Below are 24,119 nucleotides of genomic sequence, written 5' to 3'. Positions count from 1 at the left end.
TCAAAATATGGATTCTTTTGGGTTTTGTTTTGATGTTTGGACTGGTTCTACTTGCCAAGCATGCACCACGATAAGGCAACATAAAAAATGGCTAGTAATTCATGATGAGGGATATTTAAAGTTGCTACACGTAACTTTTTTCTTTCTCAAGCAATGCAAAATGTAATAGTTTACCAAAGCTTACTGTTGTGTTTGATAGTATTCGTTCTGTTTGCCTCTCTTTTACCCTGTAATTCACTCATTAAAAGGTCATGAATAATGATGTCCCATGAATGTGAATCCAAGCATTTTCTCAATTTATCAATTGTGTTGATGTCTTGGATCTAACTATACGGTTCACTGCCATAAATTAACAACTCTCAGTGGTCATTAGACATATCCTTTGATGGTGAAATCACTGTCTTGTGTTCAGCATATGATTTATTTATAAATTGCCTAACTTCTATTTATATGGCCATCCTTGTATGATAACTTGAGGTTCTGATCAGGTCCGTACCACATCTGCTACAACCCCAGCCATCTGCTTTTTCCAAGTATTGTAGTACTGCACTTCTAAATGAAGCTACGACTTTTGTTGGGCCTTTCCTTAATCGCTGGATTGGATGTTATGTAATCATTGTGATCACTGTAAATTGATTATGGCTTTCATTTCCATTTTTAGTAGTGTTCATAAAATTTTCCTTTAGTAGACAGCATATACGTAGCATTATCCTCCTTTTAAAGATGAGACGCCTGTGCGCTCACTTAGTTTGATGGAGTCTTGGAAGACAGTACTGGTATGTTCCTCTGTTTCCAATTGTTGCAACACTTTTTAACTCAACAAAAGTATTTCCGAACCCCCTTGCTTTAAGGATTTTAAATGATGTTGGGATCCATAAATGAATCAATGATTTTTCCGTCAACTTGTTTTTGTAATATATAATTCTTGATACAGTCCATGTATTACAACATTCTTGCTTTCAGTCTATGTTTTTTGATTAGCCATTGAAACACAGTTTATCTTCTCATATTTTGGCTCCACTTTATCTGGGCATGATTTACCAGCTGGTTGAGTCTAACAGCTGCTTATATTATTTTTCTAACTTAATTATAAGAGAGAGGGATGCTAGCATGATTACTGCCATTGTTGGATAACCCCTAGGTGTTGTGCAAACTTATCTTGAAGCATAGGAGTTAAATAGACATTTCTTTCTTTGGTCAAAGATTTAGACCTGCCTATAATAGCTTGAGTCTGATATTCTCATGCAAGCAATTTTTCTTTTTGGGTGCCGGGTTCAGTCAATTACATCCATTCAAAATGGGGTGGATGAAATCTTTGCTTTGGGTATCTCCCTTAGTGGGTAAAATTCCGTTCACTCTTCAAAGCATTGAGAGCTAACAGAACTTTAACAAACTGAGTTAGCAGTATCTTTATGTTACTCTATTTATGTAACCAAAGACAAAACATGAGCAAAAAAAAATACATTTTAATTCTGTCTGTACCACACCAAATCATGCTGATAATGTTGGTAATATTTTTTTAAGAGAAAGTGAGTGACAAACGTATGTAGGAATTGGAGTTTCATTGGTGTCCTGTAGGCTTTAAATTGCCCTTAATTTTATGAAAAAGGAATTTGATTGCAGGACTGTTATCTTACAGGTCTGCAACACAGAGGAAGAACAATAACAGGACCAACATACATTTTATGAGCTTTGACCAATATCATATATATTCTTAATATCTGTTGTAACTCCACAATTGTACTTGAAGTCAATTTCGGTATGTTAATGGATCAGCTTTTTTTTGGCAAAAAATGCCCTAAAAGCAACTTTGTCACAAACATTTTGAATATAGACACAGTATAGAAAAAATAAAAACATTATATTCTTAAAAGTAGTTAAAAGGAGTTCATCTAAAAACGTGTAAAAAACAGTTCACAAAATCTAAAATATAAATAAGATTTACAATGTATACACACAACACGCTGAAAGAAGTTAAAACATAATTACAAATGCAGTTCTTGATAGAAAGGACAACTTGGGCCTTATCCATCACGCTGTATCCCATATTACCAGAGTCAATATATACAAAAAATGTATTAGTTTCCCATTGGGAGAAGTTCCCAACTGATAGCAATGGGGTCTTTGGTTGGCAGTCAAGTTACCCCCTGTCCAAGCAAGGACCCTCAGTCTAGTCAGGGTAAGTCACACACAATCAAAAATATCCTGTGTCCACCCTCTAGTAGCTTGGCACTGAGCAGTCAGGCTTAACTCAAAAGGCAATCTGTAAAGTGTTTGTGCAATAAATCATGCAATACCACCATATAGCACCACTAAAAATACACCACACAGTGTTTAGAAAAATATATAATATTTATCTGATAAGATGCAGATCAAAACGATCAAAGATGCAATTAGTAAATGTAGGGATATCACTGAAAAGTGATATAAAGTGTCTTAAGTCTTTTAAAAGCAAACAAAGTCTCTTTCAAGCACAAAGTACCTGGTTCGCGTGATAAATCTCCACAAGGGGCCACAGAGGAGGAGAAGTGTGGAAACAAAGGGGTGTGTGTCGATTTCTCGGGCCGCACAAGGCGATGCGTCATTTAGTTTCCACGCAGGGATGGCTGTGCGTCGCTTTCCGGCACTCCGTCGTGGATCCTCTTTGGATTGCGGGGTTTCAGACGCCCCGGGGTTGATGCGTGGATTTCCTGCTCTGGCGGGATGAAGTCACAGGAGCTGCATCGATCCAGTGGGCATTGCATCAAATTTTCTACCGCGCTGCAGGTGCTGTGTCGATTCTTGTCTGGAAGTCGGGCTGCGTCATTCCAGCTCAGGTATGCGTTGATCCAGTGGGTCGTGCATCAAATTTCCGGTCGCTACACTGGTGCTGCGTCGATCTTCTAGTTGTGAAGTCAGTCTGCATTGTTCTGGTTCGGCGTGTGGTGACATTTTCACCATGGTGCAGGCTGTGCATCATTTCTGACAGGCTGTGTGTCTAATTTTGTCGCACAAGGAGTCCTTCTTGAAGATATGAAGTCTTTTTGGTCCTGAGAATTTAGGGAACAGGAGGCAAGCTCTATCCAAGCTCTTAGAGAGCACTTCTTCACCTCGGCCAGAGAGCAGCAAGGCAGCAGGGCAACAGCAAGGCAGCAGTTCTTCACAGAAAGCAGTCAGGTGAGTCCTTTGGGCAGCCAGGCAGTTCTTCTTGGCAGTATGCAGGTTCTGGTTATAAGTTTCTACTCCAGGAAGTGTCTGTGAGGTAGAGTGTCTACCCCAAGAAGTGTCTTAGTTGGTAGGGGCAGAGGCCCTGTTTATTTACCTAAATGTGCCTTTGAAGTGGGGGAGACTTCAAAGAGTGGCTCAGAAGTGTATCAGGTTCCGTTTCAGTTCAATCCTGTCTGTCAGGGTCCCAGTAGGGGGTGTGGCAGTCCTTTGTGTGAGAGCAGGCCCTCCACACTCCCAGCCCAAGAAGACCCATTCAAAATGCAGATGTATGCAAGTGAGGCTGAGTATCCTGTGTTTGGGGTGTGTCTGAGTGAATGCTCAAGGAGCTTTCAACTAAACCCACCAGACATGGATTGTAAGGCACAGAAAGATTTAAGTGCAGAGAAATGCTCACTTTATAAAAGTGGCATGTCCAAAATAGTAATATTAAACCCAACTTCACCAGTCAGCAGGATTTAATATCACCATCCTGGCCATACTAAATATGACCTTCCTACTACTTTCAGATCAGCAGCTACCATTTAAACAATGTATGAGGGCAGCCCCTAATGTTAGCCTATGAAGGGAGCAGGACTCACAGCAGTATAAAAATGAAATTAGGAGTTTAAAACTACCACGACATGTAAACTACATAGGTACATGTCCTGCCTTTTGCCTACACAGCACCCAGCCCTATGGGTTACATAGGGCATACCTTAGGGTGTCTTATATGTAGAAAAAGGGGAGTTTTAGGCTTGGCAAGTACTTGTAAATGCCAAGTCGCATTGGCAGTGAAACTGCACACACAGGCCTTGCAAAGGCAGGCCTAAGACAAGGTTAAGGGGCTACTTAAGTGGGTGACACAATCAGTGCTGAAGGCCCACTAGTAGCATTTAATCTACATGCCCTGGGCACATATAGTGCTCTCTACTAGGGACTTATAAGTAAATTAAATAGCCGAATTGGGTATGATCCAATTTCACCATGTTTTAAGGAGAGAGCATATGCACTTTAGCACAGGGTAGCAGTGGTAAAGTGTGCAGAGTCCTCAAGCCAGCAAAAATGAGGTCAGAAAAAAGAAGAGGAGGAAGGCAAAAAGTCTGGGGATGACCATGCAGAAGGGCCATTTCCAACAGTATTCCTCCTAGACAGCCACACACAATGAGGAGCTTAAGTGTGATTCAATGGACCATCACTGAATGGCAGGATGGGAGGGTAGAGCTTGGCACAGGCTTCCCTTCACTTGAATAGACAATGTCCTGCCTCCATTCCAAGGGCTGCATACCCCCCATAGTTAGTCTGGAGCCAAGTCCAGGATGGCAGGGCATCTGTGCTCTTCAGAGGCCTGCCTCTAGAAGCTTCTCCCCACTTCAAAGGCACAGCTGTGTGTAAAAAAAACAACCTCAGGCACCAATTCTTCCTTACACTTCTGGACCTGTGGATGCTCTGCAAAGAAGAAGGACTGCTAGGCCAGCAAATTCCTGACCCACAAGTGGAGGCTCTCAGCTCCTAAATAAAAGTTTTGCGCTCTTCACAAAGCCTTGCTAACACTGACGTTGCCCTGCTTGCATCAGAAATCAGTGTAAGCCACCAGCACCCTGTCTCTTCACCCCCAAACATCATCCACTTGTGACAGACGGCCAATGCAAAGCAGCAGTCCACCCATCTGCAATGCCCAGCCCGCTTTTCACGTCACTCCGACAGCCTCCTGCAATGATCTCCCTGTTCCTTGCAGCCCTCTCCAAAGTGAAGGGGACTCTTGGGACAAAACTTGAGAAGGTAAACTTTGAGTGGGACTAACCTGGGACTGTATCCGACCTGCGCTCCATTACGGTGGGCTTGAACATTTGAGTTTGACCTGGTTTAGCATGAACACATAGCAGTGGTAGGCTCTTTGCGCTTCTAAGCACCATTTAACACTTTGGGGGGTCATTATGAGTTTGGTGGACGGAAAAGGCCAAACTTGCCGCCAGTGTGGATGCCTTCCTGTGGGCCCCATTAGGAGTTACCTGCTGGGTCAGCGGGCAGAAATGGTGTTTTCGCACGCTGGCCCCAAGGGAAACCACCTAAAACATTGACGCCGGCTCATGATTGAGTCGGCGGTAATGATGCAGTGCGTAAGGTGCACCAGCACCGATAGCGCTGTTCACTGTCTGCAAAGCAGACAATGAACAGCATGACGAGGCTGGCCATGGGGAACCCCTGCACTGCCCATGCCAAGTGCTACTGCCATGTAAAAGCTGGCAGAGAGGGGGGTCGTAATCACCAAGGCAGCACTGCTTGCAGAGCTTCCCTGGTGGATTAGGACCACCAGCACCGCCAGTCCATCCTGTGAAGGAAAACTGGTGGTGCTGGCGGTCCGAATGTTGGGCAAACTTCACGGTCATAATGTGGAGGTCAGACCGCCACCAAAGCTGTCAGACTACCTCTTTGGGGGCGGGTAGACCGCCACCATCACCCTGGCAGTCTGAAGTCCGCCAGGGTCGTAATGACCCCCTTTGTTCTGTAAAAATTCATAACTCCAGTCCCAGGCCCTGCACTCCCTGTGCTGCTGCATTACTTTTGCTCCTGCCTTCTCCTTGCTTCTCCCTAGTTTTCACTGCTTTCTCCTTGCTTTTCCCCCTTTTTTGTGTGCCTTCTCCTTGCTTTTCCATAGTTTTCACTGCTTTCTCCTTGATTTTTCCCCCATTTTTTTGTGTGCCTTTTTGCTTTTTCCTTGTTTTCACTGCTTCCTTTTCGCTTTGTCCCTCATTTGTGTGTACCTTCTCCTTGTTTTTCCCTTGTTTTCACTGCTTTCTCTGGGACCTGCAAGCACTTGGCCTGTCAGGTGATTAGCCGTGCTTTACAAATCCTGATTTATTGACTGATTGGATTTTGCCATTTTGGTTTTGCTTTATTTATTAACTTTTGCTCTATTTTTCCAGTTTGTGTGGGATCTTTTTGTGTGGTGTTTTCAGTATCATACGATTTGAAGTGTTGCACAAATACTTTAAACATCTCTAAGTTAAGCCTGATTTGTAAGTTAAGCCTGCCTGTTTTGTACCAAGGTGCCAGGGGTGTGAGCGCAGGTCAATTTGGGGGTGATGTGTGCCTTCGTGCCCTGACAAGGATTTTGGTTCCTGCTTGATCACATCCCAGTCAACTAGCAACCCAATTTCTAACATTATGCTACAGTATAAAATGAGGACAGCGATCTTTGTTTTTGGTGTATGTCCTTTTTCCACCAAACTCCAGAATACCCCACTCCCAAGTCTAGTGAAGAACCAAAATGTTGGGTCATTTTCATGTTAACTAGGAATGCACTGTCAATAAAGTTTACAATATGTTTTTTACAACGGCTTGATTGTCAGAAGCAAGAGAAGGTTGGTAGCTTATAAATTACAAATATAAACAATATATAGAATTAATTTTTATAACACAGTTTTTTTTTTCCCGGTTTTGTTAATTGTACTTTCTTAAGATAGTTTTGCAAAGGACCAACATGTATTATAACTACTTTAGAAAGAAATTGGCTTCATAGATAGAAAAAATCTGATCGTGCCAAACGGACATTATTGATGTCCAGATAAGAATTATGCTGTTTTGAAACAGGAGCGGAAAGGTCCTAAACCATTGTAGCTTCTATGTAATTTGTCTCCAAGTACCACTCATCAATCAGGATAAATGCAGTGTTGCTGTATTTTAATTTAAAATAAATACAAACATGCATATCATATTGTACTGTAAAGACTAACAAACTTGACAGACGTGAAAAAATATTTCTAGAGTATTTTTCTCTGACTCCAAATAATGTGCCCCCATTGAAGTGCTTAATTGGAGCCGGTGGTTGCTAGTGGGGGGCACCAGCAATTATTTCTGGGGAACAGCACTTATATCTCCACATCAGACATTTCCCTTGAGCAACATAGGGAAAAACAAACAAAACAAAAAGATGGAGGAACAGAAGTACAGAAAATCTGTCACACAGAGGGAAAACAGACACCTGTACGAGTGAGATAACAGGGCAAAGAATGCCTGGCAGTGAATTAAAGAGGCCTGAGGTGGTTCTGGACTGCGCATCCTTGCTCTTCGTGCTCTGACATTTTATATAGCCAGTCGCAGGTGTCTGATCACCGCTTTGGGCACAGGCACTAAGGGGCATATTTACAAGAAAGTGGCTCATCATATATGATGCACCTCTTTCTTTTGCTGTTACCGGTACCTAACAACAGCATGGTAGCAACATATTGATGATATGGCGCACCATGGAGGTCGTTAGGCCAATGGCATCAGAATTTGTGACGCTATTGTGGCACTTTGCTGCACTAGCATCAAAAATTGTTACGCTAGAGCAGCAAAGTGCAAGGAGGCCTCATAGATTACCATGGCTGCGTCATTTTAATGCATGCTTTGAGCAGGCCTTAAAAATGATGCCAAAAATGGTGCAGTGAAATCTTGTAAATTTCACTGTGCCATTTTTGCGGGCCTCCTCTTGCCAGAATGCCCCCTGCATACATTATGCCTGACGCAGGCATAAGGTGGTGCAAGGGGATGCAAATTGGCGCAATGCATGCACTGCTCCACTTTGTAAATATGGCGTGGCAAAAATGGTTCCCCAAAGCCACATTAGCGTAAAAAAAAAATGACTACTGTGGTGCAAAGAGGTGCTAGGGGCTTGAAATTATGCCCCTTAATATTTTACAAATAACGCACTGTCCCCTTGTGTACAAAATAGTTCGCCTTTTGCAGTTTGCTGGGGAAAAGTTATTGTAAAGGCAGCATGCATTATTGGCCTCAATTCACGAAAAGTTCATCACGTAAGAATATAATCACGTCACTGAAGAATTTATATGACAAGTTGAATATTTTTCAAACTGCCAATATTTGATGGACAGACGGTAAAAGTCGGTGTAATGTTAAAAATATACTGCTAAACGTGGAACTGACAAATGACAGCCCCCAATCATTTCACACCATCTGCGTGACAGACTATCAGGAAATCAAAATGCACTGAAAGAACTTGGGCTGTGCTTTTATATGACAAGTTCTTGAATTTCAAGAAGGAAACTCGTTACTTGTTTGACGGAGTTGGTGCACTTTGCATGTCAGGGGGCAGCAGCAATTTGCTCCAGGGAGTGCGAAGGAACTCATGCGCCAGTCAGCAGTTGGATGAATATAAACAGATGGGTCATGTCGGATGCCAGTACTGAGATGTGCCAGGGTAATGGCAGGAGAGGGGCATCATAATGACAGTACGGGCTCCGGAGGCCAACTAACTCAGCTACTGCTGTGTTCTAATTTACAGCAGCAAGCAATGAACTTACAAATGAGGTTTCATTTAATCAGCATCAACTATTTTACAAACAAGTCTGTTTTTCCCCAAGGCTCTAAACTTAATTAGGTTCTTTACATTTTACTTTGTTCCTTATTGTCTCCGGTTTGACGGTCCAAATGCACCAAGACACAATGGTAAGCAGCAATTCCAATGAATTCAGTGGCAGCATGAAAAGCACTCTATGTAATTAGAGTGCCTCTGACTCAAATAAAGTCACTGAAGTAGCCACTGAGAAGAGTGTTTTAGACAATTTAATTTACTTACAGTCATATTCACGTTGCGCCCCCTCTTTTGCTATATTAAACATTTACATTGATTTTTTTCATTCCACGTTTGTTTTAATCAATTACCTACTGCGCCTCATACATTATTTAATGCCTCAAGGGACCCCTCCACCTTTTTGCAATGGGCAGCCGCGCCAACATAGGGATCAGTAACTTTTTAGTGGTTTACAAAGAAGTATTTGGGTCCTAAACGATGAATCCCTATGAATAGGGATCGCTATTTTGAAGGGACGTCTACAACATAGCCCTGCCGAACAGCAATTCATTTTCCATTTATAAACCCATTTTAGACATTGGCAAAATTTTACAGATTTCTAAAATGGGTTTAGTGCATTGCTAAAAGCAATTTTCAGTAGCGAATTCTGAATCGAGCTTCTGCTACTCAAAAATGCTTTATACATCCAGCTCTACTTTAGATTTTTCTCTTCTTACATCACATGCTCCTAACTTCCTGGTTACGGAACTGATCAAATTATGATGCACCATGAGTAATGTAGTGAAGTAATGCTCTTCTAAACTATTTGTGAGTTCTTTATCGTCAAGTGCACATCCAAAATATCCAGGCAGTCTCACTGGACACCACCACATGGCTGTCAAGATAGTAACTGATTTCCATGTCATGGTGATATATTTGAGTGCTTCCTTCAGTCTAACTTAGGAACTTGTAAGAAGTGGGTTTATATTTGCAGACTGGAGTAACATTTAATCAGGATCAGTTTGGTAGTGAAACAAAAATATGGCAAAAACAGCTCCAATAAATAGATATGAAGGGGCATATCTATGAGCCCCTAGCGCCACGTTGCAACATTTATTTCTAAGCAAATGTGGCATTCAGGTGGCATTTCCCACGCGCTATATTTACAAAGCGGTGCAATGCTTGCATTGCACCACTTTGTAAACCCTTGCACCACATTATGCCTGAGCCAGGCATAATGTATGCAAGAGGGGCATTCTACCATTAGGGGGGCTGATAAAATGATACAAGGAAATCTATGACAATTCCTAGCACCATTTTTTGGCACTATTAACGCCTGATCAGAGCAGGCGTTAAAAGAGGGGTTCCATTATTTAGAATGGGCCCCTATGTACTCTGCAGAAGTAGCACCAGCATTTTAGCGCTACTCCTGCAGAGTACATCAATAGCATCACATAGAATGATGCTATTGCCCCTTACCCTGCGCCATGGTGTGCTGTAGTTGGAGGTAGGGTGGCGCTAAGGGGTGAAGGGAAAGTAGCGCTGCACTTTCTATAAATCCGCCCCTAAATCTACCCACTGTGAACAACGTTATTCCTGGTCGGATTTGTTGAAAACTGTTTTAAAAAAAAAAGAAACATAAACACAAAGGCAGATATTCCAATTGGATAATTCAACATCCTGAGTTTTAATGTGGTAAATTTCTAATTCAATCTGTTGCTATCAATTTCCAGTTTATCTTTGAAAAAGGAGAAAGCGACCTCTTATGATGTTCAAGATAAGCTGCCTGAATTTTGTTAAAGTAAATGCACATTAAAGACATCTATTGCCTATGGTTCAAGAGCAAACCCTTATGCAACCAGAAAAGGTGGACATGATTCTCACCAGCAAATAAAAGACTGACACAAATTAACCATATTAGCATGGGAAAGGAGTGTGAGTGCTTTCAGTATCTGTATAAGAGACAAAAACATGGAACCAATTCCTAGTACTCTTAACACTAGCTAAAGTCAATAGGCCTTTTATCAGTGCAGGAAGATGCCATTTTTGTATGTTCACCCCAACTGTTGTGAACTGATGGTGCTTACTTTTGACTCGTTGCACTGGGAATCCACTAACCAGCCCCCAGCGCATGTGCATTGACCCATAACACATTTAAATTGGCTTTACGCCTCATTCGAACAATTAATTTAACTGTAAGTCTCTACGATATGGTACAAAGTGTACCCAGGGCATGTAAGTTAAATGTCACTTGTGGACTACAAAGCCATTGTGCCAACCACTACCGAGACAGTTCCAACATGACAGCAGGCTGACCACTGAAGCCTGGGTGTGACAGTTTTAAAAATGCAATTCGACTTGTCAAAATAACCCTTTTGACTGGTCAAAACCTTTCTTTTAAATATTAAGACGTCATCTCTAAATAGGCTGCATAATCCCTGAAATAGGATGCAAGTTTGGTTGTTCCATAGAAACATTCTTCATTTTAATATTACAGTAGTTAAGCTAATTTTTGTTAACAGCAGCTCTGAATTTCATTCAAAGACTTTTTAATAGTTAGTTCAATCTTATTTAATTGTAAAACTTTTTAAACCCTGGAGGCCCATTTGCATGACCTCCAACTGTCACCTGGCAGCAGAATAGCCCTCTTAGGGTCATATGTACGAACACTTTTTCCCTTGGACACAGAATGGGTAAAAACCTTTGCTACATCTGGCCCTTAATGAGCTGTCAAACTTGCTCCCAGAGCAGAACAAGCCATAGGCGTTGGGAGGTGTTCTGTTCATCTCACAAGAGAACTCATCTCGGCTGTGCCCAGGAATGTGTTAACTTCAAAGAGGCCTACTCAATCACAGGTAAATGCTAGCTGATACCTGTGTAGAGCCCTTCTTTGTTCCACCTGTCAGGCGTGCACAACTTCCTGTGGGAGAGGAGCTGCCCCTAGAACTGGGTTGAAGTATCTACAGAGGAGGGGTTGTTCATTTCCCTGGCCACATTTCTCAGGTGAGCACACAGGCTCTGCCCAGGGGGTGTAAGGGTTTCACCACTTTGGATCTAACCACTCTGGGATTGTTTGCAGTAGGGCACAAAGGCACTGTGTAGGGTTACCCCCAGAGAATATTTGTCCTAATGGTTAGGGAGGGAACAGGAGTCCTCCCTACTCACCAGCTAGTGCCAGGAATGAATGTGGCTCCCCAAACACCCTCTTAAGAACACTACTGGACCTGAGGAAGACAGAAGAATGACTTCACCTGCCTGTGGGACCTGTGATGAGACCTAAAAGGTTGGACCTGCTCCCACTGGTACCTAGGACAAAGACACAGGGGTCACTTGGCGGAATTTCTATCAATCTACAAGGACACAGCAAGCTGCAAGAAGCCATTTACTGGAGGAGCCCAGCTGACCAGTTCCAACTGGACCTGTCCCGGCTGGTGACTTCTGATGGACTGAGTCTCAGCCCCACGTGCTGTTCCTGAGGACCTTGGACCCTTGGCTGTGTCAAGGTTTATTCTTTCTACTCCTTCTAACATCATAGGAAACCTGGGACCTAGAAACATTTTGCCCCCAATGATCTACATAGGATCAGAATTAACCTGCCCACGTCAATATGACAATTGTGCATTGCCGCTAGGCCACGTTTCAGTTTTCTCACTCCCCGAGCTTTTCTGCAGCACAATTCCATTCAGCATGACCTCATGGAGAGGACACCCAGGTTTGTGGAACCCTGTTAAGCTACAGCTGTAAGCCATGCCCCGCTGGAAGAATCCAAACTCCAAAAATGTGAGTAAGACCATCACAGAAATCTTCATCAGGCAAAGTTGCCTAAAGTATTTGATCAGCGAGGGACCTTCCTTGGGTGCAGATTTTGAATTGCTCCCATTTAAAGCTTTTGTGCCAAATGTCAATGTCTTCAACAGAACCTCATCAGCCCTATGTCCTATGGAGCCCTTCTTAGCCACAGTCTGCTGCCCTGCCTCTCTGAGGGTTTTGGACTTTTATTTCAAGCATGGTTTCTGTACCAGGCCCACTCTCAATCGCTGCTGGCATTAAATCACGTCTAAGTACAGGTGAAGCCAGATGACGAATACCTAATGCGGTTTGGCACTATTTTTACCTAAAATGTAAAAAAATAATATCCTTGGTGCCACCTAATGTCTTTTTATTAAGTTATTCTCTATTTTTATAAATTGGAGTGTGATTGGCACCGTTTTGTGTTTTTGTTTTTTTAACTGTTTTGGTGTTTCAAAACGCTTTACATATTTCCTTAAATTGAGCATGTTGTTCCGTGCCATAGCTACCAATGATTGATCTCAGGTTTAAATTACTGAAACCTTTACTGCACCAAACAAGAATAGTGATATTATTCCAATAATCAGCTTCCTGACAATCAGGAGCCACTTTCTGTATACCAGTACCTAGAATTCCAATAAATTAAATAAGGTAAGATCAAGGGCTACAATTAAGGTTGTAGTATGGTTTTTTACTTGAACGTATGGTTATGATTAGGTAAATGTGATCTATTATAATTGAAAGTTGATCAATGTTACTTGTGCTTTGTTATAACTATATTTAAAGTAATGTATGAATAGAAGCAACATTAGAATAATATGAAATCTACAGAGTGTACTTACCTAATTGTATTTAATTTAAGGTTTTGGACCTTCTATCACAAGATTGAAAGTTCCAGAAAGCAGCTGTGGCTCCTGTGAACTATTGATTTGGAGCTTCAGCAGTTCTGAATGTTTGAGAGCTCCTGCTCCTAAGTCCTGTTTGTCCAACTAAAATAATGAGTACATTGGCCAGGTAAGGTTTACTCAGCTGCATAGTTTAAAAGACTAGAAAGCCAAGGATAAAAATGGTTCCTCGTACATTTGAAAACCAATGTACACTGTTTAGTAATAGAGACATAGGAGCCATTCTACATCTTCCACAATCTACCTTACATATCCATCTCAGACTTCCATGTATTTTACTTCATCAGGACTAGGTCTGGATGAAACTTACATTGCACTGGCATACATTTGTGCATTTTGATGTCACTACACAAAATTATGCTATCATATCCCATCACATAATCACGTGCCCTTTGCAGCAAAACATTACCGCAAGCCCTCAGGACCAAAAAGAAGCTGTGAGAAGATGTTGCTCATGGCTTTTGTTTTTTTCTGCTATATTTTAATACAAAACGCCTCCTCGCTTCCAAAATCGGTGCAAGGGCGCATTTGGTGCTATAATATAACATTAAATGTCACATTTGCTTTTTGCATAACTATGCATAATTTCATGTAATTTTTCCACAAAATTGAGTAATTATGTAAAAGCAACTACGCAAATTTTGCAAACCCCTAATTAGAACCTCAATGTGAAGGGGCACTTTTAATAGCAACGTTTAGACTGAGCTGGCACTATGAAAGCTACTTTGTGGGGCTTAATCGGCTATAATTGAGTGCAGCTACAACAGTGTGTTTTATACTGTTTGTGAATCCCAGTGGGTCGCAATTGACCTACCTCATTATTATTCATGAATTAGGTCGCAATTTGCGTTGCAACCCATTGTGAATCTCTAAAAGCACATGGATGGTGGCCTGCTGGATACAGCAGACCATCATGTCTGTGCTTGCTTTTAAATAAAGCATCATGTGTTTTTTTGGAAATACAGCCTGTGTTCATTAAAGGAAAAAGGGTTGTGTTTCAAAAACAGAAATAACATGTTTTCTTTTCATTTTTAAGAATAGGAAGTGGTCTGTGGGACCACTGCCTGCTCTCAAAACATGTTTGTGCCCATATTCACAAGGGGAAAGGGGTCCCTCGGGGACCTCTTCCATTTGCGAGTGGCTTACCACCAACTTGAAGTTGGTGGTAAACCTAAAATGTTTGCGACTGCATTTCAGTTGCAAAAAATTCTTACATCTTCCTGTGGGTGCTGTTAGGAAGGGACGCCCTTAAAATGCCCTTTCCTTATACTGTATTCCAAATCCATTTTGCTATAATCAGTAATAGGTTACTGATTACAAAATGGGGTTTGTACATACATAAAGGCTTTTTTATGGTCCTCAGTTACTAATTTGGTAATGCATGGCCCAAAAGTATCTCAGTTGAAATACTGTATGTGGCTATGAAATCACTGAAAGTGCTGTTAGATTATTATGATATGCAATTGTATAGTGGTCTGATGGATGCAAAATGCACTGAAGAGTCCAAAGCAGCATCTTCCACTTCCTCCTTACTTGTAAAATTCAATCTGTAAGTCCGCAAGACAAACTTTAATAAAAAAAAAATCTACTGATTCCCACTTGGGAAATTAGAGCAAACTGGTTCAGTGGTGTTTTTTTTTATTTTAGATGTAGGCTATGCGTGCAACCTCCAGAAAATGTGATTACTCCTCAGGCGCTCAGAAAAGAATGTTAAATAGATGGAACATTACAACGTTAACATTTGCAGTGCATTTTATTATCAGTGGGAAATATCTGATCATGACCATCACTGTGGTCAAATGTGCTTTGTTGATACTTTCCTGAACCTACTAGCATAAAATCAGTAATGTCACATGATCGATTGCCTTTTGTTACTTTTCTCACATAAATGTTTACTGACTCAATATTTTAATGTATCAAATCATCATCTATGTGGCTAATCTGATCTTTCTCTAATGCAGGACAGATAATTACTTTTTTGACATGGTTTAAATGGATTATTTAATAATTTTGAACCTGAAAGTGAAATGTGTAGGATTAGGAGGAACTTTATTCTTGAACATAGGAGTCTGGCTACGAAGTTTAAAAGGACCTTTCAGAGGGGTGAGTGAGGTGAGCTAGGACTGAGGCAGCCTGACATTGCAATTTTTAAAATGAAAAATATCTATTGAATCGTCTGTTTTTGAGGTGCATAGGTTAAAGTAAATGTTTTCTAAGGCAAAAAAGTTTTACTTGACGACTTTCGCTGTATTGCTGATTTGCGGAACCATTCAAAGGAATGTGTCCAAAGAAATACCTCACGATTTCACAGTTGGAGAAAGGGGGTAGTGGAATTATTTTACTTAGAGTTTGTCAAGAATACTAGGTCAAATGCATTCTTCTCTATGTGAGCCATAAAACGGAAATCCAATTTCATGAGGTTGGGCATCAAAACGTTGTCTGTCATCCTTGTTTGAAGTTTAGTGAAACTGAGGCATATGGTGAGTAGTGATGAATTATGTTTGAAATGGCATATAAAGGGCTACATGAAACAAATGATGATAAATGTATTGAATATATGTTCAAACAACGCATGCTGGAACCATGGATGTCTGAACAACGCAGTTGGAACAACAACAGTGTTGTTACCACTTATACCTTTACCACGAATGCCTAAACAGCGATTTTTTGTTGTATAGGCATGCCTGGTAAAGGCATGCGTGGAATGGCATGCATGGTTCCAGCATGCGACCCCACTAACCCTCCACCCCGCCCATAAATCCACCACAACCCCCCACCCCACCCCCTAAAATCTAAATTACCCCAAGTCCCCACCCCCACCACTAAAACTACCCCGACCTCCCTACCCTGCCCCTAAAACCTAAAACTACCCCGGCCCCCCACTCCACCTAAAACCTAAAAGTACCCCCTAGCCCCTGCCCCTAAAACCTAAAACTACCCCAACCCCCTGCTCCCAAAACCTAAAGTACCCCAACATCCCACCCTGCCCCTAAAACTACCCCGTCCTCCGACCTCCACCCCTAAAACCACCAACCCTAAAAACTAAAACTACCCCAACCCCCACCCAAAACTACCACGACCCCGCCACTAAAACTACAGTGACCCACGCCCCTAAAACCCAAAACTACCTTGACTCCTGCCCCTAAAACCTAAAACTACCTTGACTCCCCCACCCACCTAAAACTTAAACTCCCCCAACCCCCCACCCCGCTCCTAAAACTACCCGACACCCACCCCACCCCTAAAACCTAAAACTACCCCAACCCCCCACCCTCCCCAAAAACTAACCCGACCCCTGCCACTAAAACCTAAACTACTACAACCCCACACCCCACCCCTAAAACTCACCTGACCCCCACCCCTAAACCCACCCTGACCCTGACCCCCACCCCATAAACCTAAAATTACCCCGACCACCCCACCCGCCCCTAAAAACTAACATTACCCCACCCCTACCCCCCAAACCTTACCTTGACCGCTTCCTCTCCGATCCTGAGTCTGCTTTCTTCTGCCTTAACCATGCATATTCATTGTTCTGGACATGCTTAGTTAAGGCAGAGGAAAACAAGGTTGTTGTTCACAAAAGCGTTGTTCCACTTTCGTGGACAACGGCACCTCGTTGTTCCTGAGTCATTGTTGAGGCTGCTTCCCAATGTATTATTATCATATTATCATTATTAATATTGTTATCATCATCCTCATCATCTTCATCATCATCATCTTGTAGACTGATTGTCACTGAGGGGGCTTTATATTTTATTGCATTCTAGGCTTTTCTAAGCCAAGGCTGATTGGAAGTGGATCTATATTTGGAGAGGGGATTGGGAGTCAGATTTGAGTTCATTTTTTCTCCAGGATTTGGTTTTGTTCAGGATGTAGGTACTTTGGACATGATTTTCTCATATTCGGGAAGATTATCGACAGTGGTCAAGGTGCACCAAGCTAATAAAACAAGTGGTAATTGACTTTGGTGACGCTTATTTGTACTATAACAAAGTGATAACCAGTCATATTGAGGTTTATGAGGAGAAAGGAAAGCTCCTCTATGTTTGTAAGAACAAAAGTATTTTGTTGATTTTGAAGTAGCTATTCAGTTTCATGTCAGTGAGAAGTATACTGTTTTACTCCCAGAAATGGGTTACATTTACCAGAGCATGAGCATGATAAGAGTCTTGCAAAGGAAATAGCAAAAATAATTAAAAAAGGGATTTACCAGAATTGTAATTTGAATTAATGCCTTATTGTTAAAATCTGGTCTTGGTAGCAAGTGTGCACTGTTTATAGACTATTTTTGTAGCTTTTAGTTTAGAGCAAACAAGTGCATTGTCCACTGAGCACATAATGGTGTGATCCTTTAGCAGATGCTTAACAAAGCTTGGAACTGATTGGTTCAGTCAATTTAATCTCAAAGGTGTGGTGTCTTTGGAAAGGAAGGTGTTATGTTTTTCCACAAGTTGTTCAAAATTGTATTTGGCTGGCATTGAAGTAGTTGAGATCAGAGTCTGAAAGTACATGTTGAAGAGATCTTACCTCTCTGTTTTGGTAGACTTTTTTATTTGGTAGATTTTTTAACAGATAATTGTTGCAGGGACAGCCACAATTACATCCTTCGTTTGGCCCAGTTAAAGATGTAAGAATGCTGATCCTATTTATAGAAGACGTGATGTGAAGTCTTTGCTTACATTTCCCTGATCAAGGATCAAAATGTTTAAATTTGCTAAGGGCGGATAACATTTATCAGCATATCCAGGTATGTGTTGACAGAGGCATAGAGTGTCCACTGACAGTCTGCTTTCCCATCCTCGACCCTCCATTAAGGGCACTGCCAGGTACCATTTTCAGACCTATATGTGACAGGGTATGCATGGAACTGTGCATCTAAAATTCTCATAGGCTTTACTCCCCCACCTTTAAACCTATGATAGCATCACATAATGTGAAAGGAAGATACATCTGTGTGCTTGTGCTTCTTCTTCAGGAATGGGGCAATCCTTAAGTTTATTGTTCCAGGTACGGGGAGTCCTGCCAGAATATCATGCTAGCTCGCTTGATACCATGAATATCTTTCACACACACACACACACTCACACCACTAGTATTCATCAGCAAAGTGGAATATTTATCAAGAAATAAAATATAAGAAACTGTATTTATTTGATTCTGTAAAGAATGTGGGTAAGGTACTCATGTTGCTTTAGAGACTGGCAGCCCCAAATAGTACAATGCTACATACCTGGTGTATGATCACTGTCAATGTAGCTTCCTGCAATGGCATCTGCATCACCCAGAGTCCAATTAAAGTCATTATTAGTTCCTTGTGCAAGCCCACAAGCTTTTTCCCAGTGTCCTGGGATTTCAAAATTGCAGCTTCCAGTAACATTGGTATAGAGAGCTAAGAGAGAGGAAGAAACCAAATTAATTAATATTAATCCACTGCTTAGTTTATTTTTTAAAAAGGAACACGATTTTGTTGTGAAAGAAATGGTCTATCTATTCAACTTAACCACTTCATGTTCTGAGACTGTGATTTAAAATCATGTCAATTCACTGAAATACATGATTTTTTGTTCAGCTTTGCAGTGTTCTTTTATACAGCTTTTTAGTGTTAATAGAAAACGTTGGTTACTTTCTCATTAAGACACTGAGTTGCACATGCTGTGTAAGAGCCCCTTTGTTAGAACTGGGTTTTTGGTTGTCAGTGTATGCACCTGCACAAGCAGGGACCCCCACTCTAGTAAGGGTAAACCAAATCCACACTTAAAGATAACCTTTGCTCACCCTGGGTAGTATGTCACAAAGCAGTCGGGCTTATCTAAAGAGGCACAGTGTAAAGTATTTGTGCAACACAGACATAGAGTAACACAATAAAAACACCACAAAAAGTATTCCACAAAGGTATAGTAAAATAGTTTATATTTGTATGAGTAAAACAAGACCAAAACTACAAAACTCTAATCAGTAGAAGTCAAGATATGACGTTTTAGGGAATAAACCAAAAATAGTGCTCAGAAGTCAATGGCGCTATTGGGTTACTTGAGGTCATGCTAGATGCCAGTAACTCCAAACTTCAGGCCAACCACAATGGAGGGCAGGCTGACTACAGAACCCATGCAGGATGCGCTGAGAAAGTACCTTGGATAGAAGAAGTGTTGACATTGAGGACTCAATGCACAGAGAATAGGAGGAGATGTGTCACAGTTGATCAAGGAGAGATAAGGGATGCATCGATTTTGATGTGCACAGCATCAAGGATGCATTGAAGATCAGGTAGTGTTGGACATTGAGGCGATGCATCATTGTCTAACTGCTGTATTGGAATGAGTCACACAAGGTGAAGGATCCGGAGATGATGATCCATGGTGAGCCATGCAGTTGGATATGCAGGGTCTGCAGCTTGGGCAACAGCGGAAATGAGTTGGTGTTGAGTGGAAATGCACTGGTTCTGATCAGTGCAACATCATTGATACATTGTTTTTTTTTAGTTACAGCACAGATACTCACTTCCAAGGGCCCAGGACTGGATTGGCCTGACTTAGCAGAGCAGGACACACAGCAGACAAAGTCCAGGTGCAGGTTACAGGTTGCAGGCTGTCTTTGATGTGCCTGAGACTACAGGAGAATAGGAGGCAAGACAACAAGCCTTTAGAGTCACTATAGGTTCAGATGAGAGGGGTCCAGTCCTTCCTCAGCAGGGAAGAGATCAGCAGGCACCAGGGTAACTCTTCAAAGCAGAGAGCAGTCCCTTTTGAAAAGCAGTCCAGCTATGTGGTGCTGCTTGTAGCTTGGCAGAGTTCTTCATAGGCCAGTAGTGTCTGATTTGGTAGGGTCAGAGACCCGATTCTTATACCCAAATATGCCTTTGAAGTGAGGGTGACTTCAATGAAGTGTCTTGGAAGCTCACAGAAGTTCATTTATCCTCAGCCCTGGCTCCAGACTATCTGTAGTGGGTAATCAGCCCTTTGTGTGGAGACAGGCACTCCTTACTCAGGTGTGCCAGCCCCCCTCCACCTTCCTGCCAGGAAGAGTCATCAGAATGTAGATGAATGCAGATGACTACACATCTAACTTTCATGCGTTTGTGGCTGTCTAGAGGGAATGCACAAAGTATAGCTGTTACCTGGCCCATATGTGTATTGGAGACAGGCTGCTGGCACACAGAGCTAGCTGTAAGAGCAGAGAAATCCCACTTTCTAAAAGAAACTTTTCTAAAATAGTAATGTTAAATTGGACTTTACCAGTAAAGAGGATTTTTCATTAACATTCCAATGGTATAAAACGTGATGCAGCTACTCCTTTCTGATCAGAAATCACAGTTGTATATAAAAGCTTTTAGGCTCAGATTTAAGAAAAGTGGCGCTTCATGTCATGAAGCACCTCTATTCTTGCGACCCATTGTCCCCCTCTAACGCCATCATGTGTGCACTGTATTTAACATACAGCGCACCACGGCCCAGGTTAGGGACAGGTTAGGGACAATAGCATCATAATTTTGTTACGCTATTGCAGTACTTTACTGGATTAGTGTCAACAATGTTGGTGTTAATCCTGAAAAGTACATATAGGCCCATTAAAAATAATGATGTGTCTCCTTTTATTACCTGCTCTGTGCAGGCATTAAAAATGCCACTTAAAATCTATGAGATTCCACTGTACCATTTTTACGTGCCCCTTATTGGGGGAATATCCCCTTTGCATACATTACGCCTGGTGTAGGCATAATGAGGCGCAAAGGGTTACAAAGTGGCGCAATGCATGCATTGTGCCACTTTGTAAATATGATGTGGTAACAATACCTCTTTAACAACACATTAGCGTACTAAAATGATTCTAATGTGGTACAAAGAGGCACTAGGTGCTTATAAATATGCCCCTACATTTACAGCGAAGAAGTATCTACTAAGACCAAAAACTATAGGCTGTGACGTATCAGGTTTTAAAATGATTAGTGCTTCTAAAAATGTCCTAGTCCCCATATTGCAACATATTGGCCTAATCCACTTTCTTCCTAGGATGGTGTATGCTGGGCAGAAGCATAACATGTGTTCAAGGTTTTCTTCCACATTTAAAGTGCTTAATGTATAGAGGGCCTCCCCCTCGACAATAATGTTAGATGACCATCTGATCCTATTTGATTTATTCTGAAGAATATCAAAGCAGAACTTTATGTATAGTGATTTTACTAATTGTGGTTGTGTATTATTTAAATAAGATTCAAATACTTGGAAAGGTTTGGCACTTAAGAATTGTATAGTGAGTCTACCTACGCTAGGGTTACAATGAACTCTATTTAGTACATATTCCCAATAGAAATCTTTCAGAGCCTCCTTTGAATGGACTGTCAATTGGTTGGGGCCATCCCAGAAGCAGGTCAGACCTTGTTTGTTAAGCAAGGTCTGGAAATGGTGGAGCCAGGGAAATGAAACATGGCTAACTAGTTGCAAAATGTTCCTTAGTTCCTCTTTGTAACAGGTCAGTTCACATGTGACGCAAAAATGGACCCTGAATAATAAAGGTCTCAATGCAGCTTGGTGTTCTATTTACCTAATGCCGGTGTCTTAATATACACTGGTGTAATAGATGTACAATTAGGTAGGCAGAGCAGCATCCTTACAAATATGTTTTCTTCTGTGGTGAGCTTGCCCAGGCTACTCCCACCCCCTACAATTCCACCCCGTAAAGCACTGCTGTGCTGGCCCTTTATTTATAAACCTCCAAAGCTGGTGACACTGCTTTAGATTTAGCTGATTCGTGCATTTTTTCAATGGTCATTGGGTTTTGTAACAAAACAGGTTTAGATTTAGGGGGTCATTACAACCCTGGCGGACGGGGTTAAAGCGGTGGTAAGACCGCCAACAGGCCAGCGGTAAAAAAATGGGAATTATGACCGTGGCGGAAACCGCCAACAAAGACAGCCACTTTAACACTCCGACCGCCACGGCGGTATAGACAAACAGCGCGGCGGTCACCGCCAACAGACAGGCGGGAGACAAAGTACTGCCCACAGTATCACAACCTACCAATCCGCCACCTTTTCCGGAGTGGATTCACCGCGGATAAAAACACGGCGGAAACAGCCATTTCAAAGGGAAAACGCTCACCTCTACACACTCCACAAGGAAGAAGGGCACCATGGAGCCTGAACTCCATATCCTGCACTAGTCTTCCTGCTCCTATACGACGATCATCAACGCCGGCGGCGAAGACAACGGTGAGTACTGCACCTACGACATAGAGGAGGGGGAGGCAAAAGACAGGGACACACACACGCAACACCCCCACCCCCACCCTACCCTCACCCACTACAACACACACACCAATGCATACCCAAACATTACAGTAACAACCCCCCCGTAAGAATGCAAAGACCAAAGGAAATGAGTGGAACCATTGTAATATATCAAAATACAGTAACCAAATATCTACATATATATATACACATTAAACAAAATATACACCACGATTAGTAGTGCGGGTAATGCACAAGTCATTGTCCGTGGACCACTGGGCCCAAAATGCATGGGTGAGGCCCACACTAGATACCTGATAAAAATGGATAGAACACTGCTGGGGCATCAGATACAAATACAACAGGCACCTCAGGGGGAAGGGAAGGGGGGGCACCTCAGCCGGATGAGTGCACCACGCCAGATCCACGAGGGGGCTCCATGCCCATTGATGTATCCTGGGGAGTGCAAAGCCACAGTCTCTCAAGTCTCACAAGTGGGTGGGTTGCCCACTGTTCCATCCTGGGGAGTGCAAAGCCACAGTCTCTCAAGTCTCTACAGTGGGTGGTTTGCCCACTGTACCATCCTGGGGAGTGCAAAGCCACAGTCTCTCAAGTCTCTACAGTGGGTGGTTTGCCCACTGTACCATCCTGGGGAGTGCAAAGCCTCAGTCTCTCAAGTCTCTACAGTGGGTGGGTTGCCCACTGTACCATCTTGGGGAGTGCAAAGCCACAGTCTCTCAAGTGGATAACAGTCTCCACTGGTTCTGGAGGGGGACTGGTGCCCAGAGTGCTTCATCCTGTGCAGGACAGACGGAGTGGATGCATGTCTCCACTGGTTCTGGAGGGGGACTGGTGCACAGAGTGCTTCATCCTGTGCAGGACAGACGTAGTGGATGCATGTCTCCACTGGTTCTGGAGGGGGACTGGTGCACAGAGTGCTTCATCCTGTGCAGGACAGAGGTAGTGGATGCATGTCTCCACTGGTTCTGGAGGGGGACTGGTGCCCAGAGTGCTTCATCCTGTGCAGGACAGACGGAGTGGATGCATGTCTCCACTGGTTCTGGAGGGAGACTGGTGCCCAGAGTGCATCACTCACCCCGTGACGGTCCCAGTTGCGTCACTGCCCCTGCCGCTCATGGGCTAGCGGTGCTTGAGTTGGCGGTCCTTGCCCTGTTCGGCGGTGCTTGCCCTATTCAGCGGTGCTTGCCCTGTTCAGCGGTGCTTGACTTGGCGGTGCTTGCCCTGTTCAGCGGAGCTTGCCTTGGCGGTCTTTGCCCTGTTTAGCGGTGCTTGAGTTTGCTGTTTCTGACCTGTTCAGCGGTGCTTGCCCTGTTCAGCGGTGCTTGCCATGGTGGTCTTTGCCCTGTTCAGCGGTGCTTGAGTTTGCAGTTTCTGACCTGTTCAGCGGTGCTTGCCCTGTTCAGCGGTGCTTGCCATGGCAGTCCTTCATTGCCCAGCTGGGCTGGGGCTGGCGGTCCTTCATTGGGCAGCTGGGCTGTGGCTGCTGGGGCCCTCCTGGGCATCTGGGCTGTGGCTAGCGGTGGCCTCCTGGGCACTGACTCTGGCGGTGGCCTCTTGGCCAGTGACGATCGGGCTGCCCTCCTGGGCACTGACTCTGGCGTTGGCCTCCTGGCCACTGACGATTGGGCTGGCGGTGGCCTCCTGGGCAGCAGGGATGATGGCGGTCTTCTCAGCCGTGCTGCTCCTCCCAGACTTTGGC

General features: G+C 43.0%; 1 protein-coding gene across 2 annotated transcripts in view; it reads right to left on the bottom strand.

Annotated features, from left to right (window-relative positions):
• MALRD1 (MAM and LDL receptor class A domain containing 1) overlaps window positions 1-24,119 on the bottom strand; it is a 2,469,603-nt gene that overhangs the window by 930,840 nt on the left and 1,514,644 nt on the right. For both annotated transcript variants that reach the window (XM_069211777.1, XM_069211778.1), the window contains exon 26: window positions 18,407-18,565. In XM_069211777.1, coding sequence (XP_069067878.1) covers window positions 18,407-18,565 — 159 coding nt within the window. The remainder of the gene's footprint in view (window positions 1-18,406; window positions 18,566-24,119) is intronic.

The sequence above is a fragment of the Pleurodeles waltl genome, chromosome 10, assembly GCF_031143425.1.
Source record: "Pleurodeles waltl isolate 20211129_DDA chromosome 10, aPleWal1.hap1.20221129, whole genome shotgun sequence".
Lineage (NCBI taxonomy): Eukaryota > Metazoa > Chordata > Amphibia > Caudata > Salamandridae > Pleurodeles > Pleurodeles waltl.
The sequence above is the reverse complement of the archived record's forward strand: the minus strand, read 5'-3'. Positions and strand labels throughout refer to the sequence as shown.